This window comes from Astatotilapia calliptera, chromosome 22, assembly GCF_964374335.1.
Source record: "Astatotilapia calliptera chromosome 22, fAstCal68.1, whole genome shotgun sequence".
NCBI classification, from domain to species: domain Eukaryota; kingdom Metazoa; phylum Chordata; class Actinopteri; order Cichliformes; family Cichlidae; genus Astatotilapia; species Astatotilapia calliptera.
In genome coordinates this window covers 1,314,270-1,324,627 of record NC_137442.1, presented here as the reverse complement: position 1 = coordinate 1,324,627, position 10,358 = coordinate 1,314,270, and the positions used below count along the sequence as shown (strand labels likewise).

At 44.8% G+C, this 10,358-nt stretch overlaps 1 protein-coding gene across 1 annotated transcript; it reads right to left on the bottom strand.

Annotated features, from left to right (window-relative positions):
- Positions 1–947: 947 nt before the first annotated feature.
- LOC113015138 (uncharacterized) lies at positions 948–4,659 on the bottom strand. The gene is made up of 3 exons (XM_080296471.1): positions 4,400–4,659; positions 2,546–2,605; positions 948–2,444 (listed from the first exon to the last, which is right to left on the bottom strand). Exons 1-3 carry the CDS (start codon positions 4,657–4,659, stop codon positions 1,097–1,099), a joined length of 1,668 nt encoding a protein of 555 aa, XP_080152597.1. The 3' UTR covers positions 948–1,096.
- Positions 4,660–10,358: the final 5,699 nt, after the last annotated feature.

The window sequence follows — 10,358 nt, the reverse complement described above, 5'->3', positions numbered from 1 at the left end:
ACATTGGAAGTCTGTCTGTTAAAAGTAACAGACCCAAGGATCTGTTACGTTTAAAGGACTAACCTGTAAGAGCCATTTAATGTACTTTAATACTCAGATTTTGACCTTTACTGTTTCACAGAGTTAAACAGGAGACACCCACAATTTCGACTTTAACTGCAGTTTAGCAGGAGCAAAGCAAAAGCAGAATCAAATAATAATGAAAACAGAATCAAATGACCTGAATTATACTCATCTAATTAACCTACTCAGAGCTAATGCTGGCCCTGTTATTCTTAACACAGGAAATCCCATCACATATGAACATTCAGTCCCATATCAGTATACTTGACTTCATGTTCAACCACACATTTAAAAAGTCAGACATTATTTCAGATGAGTGACTTCTCTTTCAAACACACACACATTATTCAGCCTGAGTGATTATTATAGATTATATGTTCTTCACCGCTCTCAGACACTACTGTGCTAAGTTCAAAGATTAATGAGGTCCAGGCACACAAAATTCACACATCAGGACAGACTTTTCCAACACTCTAACTCATTTCTCACATTCATTTCTTCTTCATATACTTATACTTTGATTTAGCTGTGATTAAAAATAAAGATGCTGTGCACACTCCAAACTCTGCTTCGGCCCTCTTCTACATATAAAGCTGGCTGGACCGTTTAGCCGCTCTCAGATGTGCTGACAGGCAGGCTGAGGGGACTTCAACCTCCCTCGTTCCACTTTCTTTGACTCAAAACGAGCTTTTGCATTGACATTGTAATTTAGTTTGTTAGTTTGGTTTCCCTGCCCTGCAGAAACCCTGCTGCGGTTCTCACAACTGGGTTCATGAAAATTATTATTATTATTATTGTCGTTGTTGTTATTATTATTAATTATTAATATTATTGTTGTGTTTTTCAGCACTTCATTACTTTGATGTTGTTTAAAAAATATGTGAACAAACATGTGATGAGAAAATGAAATAATGATATACCTCATAAAAATCTACCGTATTTCACTGGGCTCCACAGATCAGGCCAGACTGATGAATCTCTTTATACAAGTGCAGCAGCTATGACTGTCACTATGACAGAAGTCAGGCTGATTTCATTTACAGCTGTAGCCGCTTTGGCAGCTGTAGTTGCTGTTGTAGCAGCTGTGGTTGTTGTTGTAGCCCCTGTGGTTGCTGTTGTAGCAGCTGTGGTTGTTGTTGTAGCCCCTGTGGTTGTTGTTGTAGCCCCTGTGGTTGCTGTTGTAGCAGCTGTGGTTGTTGTTGTAGCCCCTGTGGTTGCTGTTGTAGCAGCTGTGGTTGTTGTTGGAGCAGTTGTTGTTGCTGCAGTTGCTGCAGTTGTGGTTGTTGTTGCTGCAGTTATAGTTGTTGTTGGAGCAGCTGTAGTTGTTGCTGCAGTTGTAGTTGTGGCTGTTGTTGCTGCAGTTGTAGTTGTGTTTGGAGCAGTTGTAGTTGTTGTTGCTGCAGTTGTGGCTGTTGTTGCTGCAGTTGCTGCAGTTGTAGTTGTGCTTGGAGCAGTTGTAGTTGTTGTTGCAGTTGTAGTTGTGTTTGGAGCAGTTGTAGTTGTTGTTGCTGCAGTTGCTGCAGTTGTAGTTGTGTTTGGAGCAGCTGTAGTTGTTGCTGCAGTTGTAGTTGCTGTTGTAGCAGCTGTGGTTGCTGTTGGAGCCCCTGTGGTTGTTGTTGTAGCAGCTGTGGTTGCTGTTGTAGCAGCTGTGGTTGCAGTTGGATCCCCTGTGGTTGTTGTTGTAGCAGCTGTGGTTGCTGTTGTAGCAGCTGTGGTTGCTGTTGTAGCAGCTGTGGTTGTTGTTGTAGCAGCTGTGGTTGCTGTTGTAGCCCCTGTGGTTGTTGTTGTAGCCCCTGTGGTTGCTGTTGTAGCAGCTGTGGTTGTTGTTGGAGCCCCTGTGGTTGCTGTTGTAGCAGCTGTGGTTGTTGTTGGAGCCCCTGTGGTTGCTGTTGTAGCAGCTGTGGTTGTTGTTGTAGCAGCTGTGGTTGTTGTTGGAGCCCCTGTGGTTGCTGTTGTAGCAGCTGTGGTTGTTGTTGTAGCAGCTGTGGTTGTTGTTGGAGCCCCTGTGGTTGCTGTTGTAGCAGCTGTGGTTGCTGTTGTAGCAGCTGTGGTTGTTGTTGGAGCCCCTGTGGCTGCTGTTGTAGCAGCTGTGGTTGCTGTTGGATCCCCTGTGGTTGCTGTTGTAGCACCTGTGGTTGCTGTTGGAGCCCCTGTGGTTGTTGTTGGAGCCCCTGTGGTTGCTGTTGTAGCAGCTGTGGTTGCTGTTGGAGCCCCTGTGGTTGTTGTTGGAGCCCCTGTGGTTGCTGTTGTAGCACCTGTGGTTGCTGTTGGATCCCCTGTGGTTGTTGTTGGAGCCCCTGTGGTTGTTGTTGGAGCACCTGTGGTTGTTGTTGGAGCCCCTGTGGTTGCAGTCGAGCTTGAAATCTGTGTGTTGACTGAGGCTGATTCAGAGGGTTAATGATGGATACAATTTACATTAACACCAAATTTCAAATCCATCTCCTGCACACAGAATGATTTGTGGTTATTTTCTTACACTTACCCACAAACAGAAGTAGGATGGCACAGATCTTCATCATCATTCTGGAAATGAGTTTGAATGCTTTAAAGATAAAATGACCGATTGTTGTTTGAGTTTAGTTTTTAGGGTTTCGCACTGTGATACACAAAATGATATCACATAAAATTGAATGGAATTAAGAAAATATCCAATATATTTACTTAACTGAATATTTGGGATAAATAGAATTGAATAAAAATGTTAAAAATAGCCTCGATAAACTAAACAGTTTGAGATTATCTGAATAAAAGAAATATAATGCCATGAAAATCATGTAAAACAAAACAAATCAGTAAGGTTGGACTTGTACAGCAGAAGCAGCACGTGTGAACAGACACGAGTATAAAATGTGGTGAAACATTCAGGATGAAGTGACTTACAGTCTGCCTGGTGCTGAGCTGTCTTCCTCTCAGTGACAGAGGCCGTGCTCTTCACCGATTCCAGCTGTTTGTTTAATCAGTGAGTTCTCCAGGAAAGCCAGCTTTTATACCCACTCAGAAATCTGCAGGACCACAGATAAGATCAGGTGCTGAACAACCAAAACAGAGTCAAACACGTTAAGCAAATTTTTTTGCATTTAGGGAAATCTGGTTTTAGTTATAACATCTATGCTGCTATAAAAATGTGTTTATTTATCTGCAGAGCTTTTCAGCTAACACTCATAATTTAATTCTCTTCAGGTAACAGTTTTATTTTATTGCTTTAATGTGAAGAGTGACTACATCTATTTTAAACAAATGTAACTAACATATAATGTAGAGTAAGCAGACACACACAGGTAGAGTCGAAGAGAGGAAACCAACTGACAGGACTACTGTGGATGCAGGTGCTAACAGTTCATTTGTATACAGATATGTATCTGTTTCCTGCTTGTGTGTCTGCACGCAGTTGTGAGGAAGAGGGATGCTACATGTAAGCAAGTCACAGAAGAAGGTGCTTACCCTCTGTCTTCTCTACTGCAATGTGAACAATAAGAAAAACAAGTAAAGCACAAGATGGAAAAAAGTATGAGAGCGTCATGACCGACCGATCTGGAATATGTGATGCGTGAGACTTCAGGTGTGCAGATGTCCAGTAGAAGAAACTGTTATGTGGGAGCCCATCGCTGTTTGTAGTGTCTGTCTGAGGCATTTTGGAACAAGTGAAGGTTTTCCAGAGAGTGTGGAAAACTGCCCGGTGAATCAGTGTTAGTCAAGTTACTGGAAAAAAGTAATTAGTAACTAATTACTGATTACTTCTCCAAAAAAACTACTCCTGTTACTTTACTGATTACTTATTTTGAAAAGTAATTAGTAACTAAGTTGTGTTTTAAAAAACATGATACACAACCTGAATAAGTAATAAAGCAAAATTCAAATTCAAAAAATTCAAATTTTATTTGTCACGTACACAGTCATACACAGTACGATATGTAGTGAAATGCTTGGACAACTGCTCGTGACCTAAAGAAAACAAAAAAGGAAAAGGCTATGAATAAGATAGGAAATAAATGTGAAAAATTAAAAAGGGTAAATTTAACTAGGAAGGAATAAAATATAAATTAAGGTTAAAAATGAAATAACTGTACAACACAAATTAGAATGAAGGGTAAATTTAACTGGGAGAATAAGATAAAATATATAAATTAAAGTTGAAAATAAAATAACTGTACAACAAAATACACAATATAGAACTATATAAGAATGTATGAAGAAATATAAATAAATAAATACACAATAACAGCAGCTGTACAAGACAAAAGACCTTTTGTCAGGAAGTCGTCAAATGTCTCACTGAAAATGTTTTATTTTTATTTTCTCTGTTGAGCTGGGTAACATTGTCAGTGAGACATTTAACGACTCCCTTAGCGTGGCATTTTCAGCAGCGAGCGTTTTCACCTGCTGCTGACTGAACTCCAGGGATTCTCGCAAGCATTTAAATTCCTGGTGTAGAATCTCCACCAAGGACAGCCTTGCAGCCTTGTCGATTGACTCTAGGATATCGACAATATCTTTGCTGGCTGGCGATGTTGTGCCGGGGGAATCTGCCAGGCGACATCTTTTCGATGACGGCGTCTCAGACTTGGCCAGGGAAGCTGCACTCTGGGCCTTCTTCATCACGAGGTCCTGGAAGCACTGATCAATGTAATCTTGGAGAGCCTCTAAACTCTCCCCGTTGTTCTCCAGGGTGTTGGAGATGATTTAGACAAATGTTGTTAGTTATAAGACAACTGATAAGTGTATTTGGTAATACTGAAGCTTAAAGGAATTTGTTCAATTCTAAGCTACCATTCGCTTAAAGTTTCTGCCAAAATCTCCGGCGTCTGACGTCAGTTACAACATGAGTCACTTACCTTGTCTGAGTCGGAGTTGTAAATGAATCAAATACTTAGAACATGTATTAGAAAGAACAGAATTTATTTCATTTGACGGACTAGTTACACAATATGGGATCAACAAGAAAAGATTTTTAGAATATCAACAAATTAAATCCATAGTAAAAAAGAAATTTAAACCGGGTCAAGTTGAACTACAAACACCACCAAGTGTGGTTCAATTTCTTACTCTTAAAACCCCCAAATTACTATCCAAAATATACAGAATGCTTTCTAAAACAGATGAATCAATATCACTTCCTATTGCAAAATGGGAAGCGGATTTATCAGTTAACTTAGACCTAAACTTCTGGTCTCAGATTTGCTTAAAAACCTTTCATCTAGTTAGAAATCCCAGTCTTCAATTAATTCAATACAAAATATTACATAGAGTGCACTATACAGGTCATCGGATGTTCAAGATGGGCTTTACGTCTACCAACAACTGCTCACACTGCCAAACCAATTCACCGGACAATCATATCCACGCTCTTTGGTTCTGTCCACCAGTTCAGAAGTTTTGGCGCGAGATATGTGAAGACTTATCAAAGTGTCTGAAATGTACAGTGGGGCAAAAAAGTATTTAGTCAAGGTTCAAGGTTCAAGGTTCTTTATTTGTCACATGCATAGTTATACAAGTATAACACACAGTGAAATGTAGCCTGACACGCTCCTCGACATGTGCAAAAATTGGGGGGGGGGGGGGGGTGTAGAGGAAGAACATTATATATATATATATATATATAATAATGGATTGGATTTATATAGCGCTTTTCAAGGCACCCAAAGCGCTTTACAATACCACTATTCATTCACTCTCGCATTCACACACTGGTGGAGGCAGCTACGGTTGTAGCCACAGCTGCCCTGGGGCAGACTGACAGAAGCCAGGCTGCCATATCGCGCCATCGGCCCCTCTGGCCAACACCAGTTTCTGTACATTAATATGAATAGACATCTGACTATTTTACAGGATAGACAATATAAACATATTTAAAATTAAAGGAATTGAAATGTACATTGTGCCTTGGTTTAGTGTCTGGAAGAGTCCTGTCTCAGTCAATTATAGATGATGTGAGAGGGCGGGTGTGTGTGTTTAGGGCACGGATGGCTTGGGGATAGAAGCTCCTCTTGAGTCTCTCTGTCCTTGCCCGGAAGATGCGGAACCTTCTACCAGATTGCAGAAGTTGGAACAGTTTGTTGCCAGGATGGGACGGGTCCTTCAGTATCTGCGCTGCTCTAGTCCGGCATCTCCTGGTGTAGGTGTCCTGAAGCGGGGGGAGAGCAATCCTGCAGCAGCGTTCTGCTGTACAGATCACTCTCTGGAGAGCTTTTTGGTCCTTCACACAGCTGTTCCCAAACCACGATGTCATGTTCTGTGTGAGGATGCTCTCCACAGCGCCTGTATAGAAAATCCTGAGGATCTTTGGAGAGACCCTGAACTTCCTCAGTTGTCGTAGGTGATACAGGCGCTGCCTAGCCTTTTTGGTCTGGACCTGAATGTGGGCAGCCCATGTCAGGTCTGAGGAGATGTGGACACCAAGATACTTGAAGGACTGCACCCTCTCCACTGGAGCTCCATTGATGATAATGGGCTTGTAGTCTCTGTGCTGACCCCTTCTGAAATCGACCACCAGCTCCTTGGTCTTGCTGACGTTCAGCTGGAGGTGGTTGTCCTGGCACCACGATGCCAGATTCTTCACTTCATCCATGTAGGCCGCCTCATCGTTGTTGGAGATGGCACCCAACACCACTGTGTCGTCAGCAAACTTCACAATGGTGTTGGAGCCATGGGTGGCCACACAGTCTGAAGTGTAGAGGGAGTAGAGCAGTGGCGAGAGGACACATCCCTGAGGTGCTCCTGTGTTGATGGTGATGCTGTTGGAGAAGCACCTGCCCACCCTCACCACCTGAGTTCTGCCAGTGAGGAAGTCCAACACCCATGCACACAGATGGCTGTTAAGTCCCAGATCCCTCAGCTTTGTGAACAGTCTGCAGGGCACTATTGTGTTAAACGCTGAACTGTAATCAAAAAACAGCATTCGCACATAGTTACCCTGTTTCTTGTCCACGTGGCTGAGAGTGGTGTGTAGGACGTGGGCGATGGCATCCTCTGTGGATCTGTTGGATCTGTAGGCGAACTGCAGCGGATCTGTGGTGTCTGGGATGGAGGAGGAGATGATGTTCTTCAGCAGCCTCTCAAACACCTTCATTACTACCGAGGTCAGTGCAACTGGCCGGTAATCGTTCAGGGATGAGGGTTTGCTGTGCTTGGGCACAGGGATGATGGTGGATCTTTTGAAGCATGTGGGGACCACAGACTTCGCCAGGGACTCGTTGAAGATGTAAGTGAACACACCTGCTAGCTGGTCAGCACAGCAGCGCAGCAGATGCTGTCTGGCCCCGCCGCTTTCCTTGTGTTCACTCTCCTCAGTGCCGCTCGGACGTCATGCTCCGCGATGCTGGTCACCGGTCTCTCGCTGATGACGTCACTGTCCTCGGTAGTCAGGCGGTAGATAGCATTAGCCGCCTGGCTAACCTCGAAACGGGCGTAGAACCGATTCAGCTCGTTGGTGAATGCAGAGTCGGCGTTGATCGGCGCAGTGTCCCTGGCTTTGTAGTCCGTAATGGTGCGTAGTCCGTGCCACATACTCCGTGTGTCGCCCTGGTGGAAGCGGGACTCCACACGTTCCCGGTACCTGCGTTTGGCATCTCTCACCGCGCGCCGCACGCCGTATGAGGCCGCTTTGTAGGCGCTCATATCGCCAGTGGCGAGACCCGCGTTGTAGGAGGCGGTCCTGGCGTTTACTGCAGTGCGGATCGATCTGTCCATCCACGGTTTCTGGTTTGGGAATGTGGTGACTCTCGCAGTGGGGATAATCTCCTCCGCTAGCATATTGACGAAGCATACTGCTACTTCCGTAAACTCGTTGATGTCGACTGCGCATGCTCTGAACATGTCCCAGTCAACGTTGTTGAGTGCGTCCTGTAGCGTAGCTTCTGATTGGGCAGTCCACCGTTTTACTTCCTTCGTGGTCACGTCTTCCCTCCGTATGCTTTGTTTATACTGGGGAATGAGGAAGATGGCGTTGTGGTCAGACTTCCCAAAAGCCGGGTGTGAGACAGCTTTGTAGCCCTGCTTGTATGGCGTGTAGCATACACCGATTGTGCAAGTTCCCCCACTTAAAATGATGACAGAGGTCAGTAATTTGCACCAGAGGTACACTTCAACTGTGAGAGACAGAATGTGAAAAAAAAATCCATGAATCCACATGGTAGGATTTGTAAAGAATTTATTCGTAAATCAGGGTGGAAAATAAGTATTTGGTCACCTCAAACAAGGAAAATCTCTGGCTCTCACAGACCTGTAACGTCTTCTGTAAGACGCTTTTCTGTCCCCCACTCGTTACCTGTATGAATGGCACCTGTTTGAACTCATCATCTGTATAAAAGACACCTGTCCACAGCCTCAAACAGTCAGACTCCAAACTCCGCCATGGCCAAGACCAAAGAGCTTTCGAAGGACACCAGGAAAAGTATTGTAGACCTGCACCAGACTGGGAAGAGTTAATCTACAATAGGCAAGCAGCTTGGTGTGAAAAAATCAACTGTGGGAGCAATCATCAGAAAATGGAAGACATACAAGACCACTGATAATCTCCCTCGATCTGGGGCTCCACGCAAGATCTCATCCCGTGGGGTCAAAATGATCATGAGAACGGTGAGCAAAGATCCCAGAACCACACGGGGGGACCTGGTGAATGACCTGCAGAGAGCTGGGACCAAAGTAACAAAGGTCACCATCAGTAACACACTACAACGGCAGGGAATCAAATCCCGCAGTGCCAGACGTGTTCCGCTGCTGAAGCCAGTGCATGTCCAGGCCCGTCTGAAGTTTGCCACAGAGCACATGGATGATACAGCAGAGGATTGGGAGAATGTCATGTGGTCAGATGAAACCAAAGTAGAACTTTTTGGTATAAACTCAACTCGTCGTGTTTGGAGGAAGAAGAATACTGAGTTGCATCCCAAGAACACCATACCTACTGTGAAGCATGGGGGTGGAAACATCATGCTATGGGGCTGTTTTTCTGCCAAGGGGACAGGACGACTGATCCGTGTTAAGGACAGAATGAATGGGGCCATGTATCGTGAGATTTTGAGCCAAAACCTCCTTCCATCAGTGAGAACTTTGAAGATGAAATGAGGCTGGGTCTTCCAACATGACAATGATCCAAAACACACCGCCCGGGCAACAAAGGAGTGGCTCCGTAAGAAGCATTTGAAAGTCCTGGAGTGGCCTAGCCAGTCTCCAGACCTCAACCCCATAGAAAATCTGTGGCGGGAGTTGAAAGTCCGTGTTGCTCGGCGACAGCCCCAAAACATCACTGCTCTCGAGAAGATCTGCATGGAGGAATGGGCCAAAATACCAGCTACTGTGTGTGCAAACCTGGTTTGAAGTTGAAGAGCCCCTCAGGTGGCTCGATGCACCGGCGGCACCCTGCACCAGGGCTGAGCCCCCATACACCCACCCGCCCACAACCCGGCAACACACCAACCAGGACCCAAGCCCCCGAGGCCCGGCCAGGGCCCCAGCCTGGAGACAGAGCACCCCCAGAACCCCACGCCCATCCTGGACCCACCCTGGGGCAGCCAGGCTACCAGGTCAGTAACCCACGTCCGTCAGCACAGACCCTCCCCTAGCCCCGCTGCACACAACCGTCACCTAAGAGCCAACAGAGCCCTTAATAGGCCATGACTGGGTTGAGCCCCCCAAGGAAGATGCTCCTGGGTAATCCCCTGACGCCCCAATCCTGTCCCTACCTCCACACCAATCACAACAGCAAAGGTGGGACCAAACTATGACCCCCCCACCCCCACTAGGTGATGGAGCTGATCAAAGGAGCCCAGAGCAATTGATCTGATGTGGTGGCAGAGGCTGTATCAAGACTAATGTAATCTAATAGATAATTTCTATATTGGTTAGAATTAAGATTATTTTTATTTTTCCAGTTCATGAGGACAGTTTTCTTGGCTATGCATAGGGCAGTGAAAACCATATGGGCCATATTCTTTTCTGAAGTGACATTATCTAAGCTGCCCAACAAACACACTAAGGGGGAAGTTGGAATGTTACTGTATGTGGACATCACATTTTGGGTTATTTAGACTAAAATACTCAATTTTGCTCTACAAGGGCCTGATGTCCACTGACAAGGACATTATGCTGCTACTGTTCTATCAAAATTTTAAACAAATGTCCTCATATGTGGCTCTCATTTTTCATAAAAACAAAAATAAGGTTTTAAAAAAATCTGGTAATTCTTTGTTTTTACATTCATTGGGCCCCAATATGCAATAGCAAAGAGAAATTAAAAATGCTGCTGTGGAAGAGTTCGGGTCTTAGGAGGTTAAGGTGAAATAAGTTTTATTGTGAAGAAG

What these genes read in the sequence shown, in the direction of transcription:
- LOC113015138 (XM_080296471.1), bottom strand. Translation starts at nt 4,659, where the DNA reads ATGAAGAAGGCCCAGAGTGCAGCTTCCCTGGCCAAGTCTGAGACGCCG. An exon ending in AATGCCACGCTAAGGGAGTC is followed by an intron (nt 2,606 to 4,399) that starts GTTAAATGTCTC and finishes TTATCTTTAAAG; the next exon opens with CATTCAAACTCATTTCCAGA. An exon ending in CATCCTACTTCTGTTTGTGG is followed by an intron (nt 2,445 to 2,545) that starts GTAAGTGTAAGA and finishes CCTCTGAATCAG; the next exon opens with CCTCAGTCAACACACAGATT.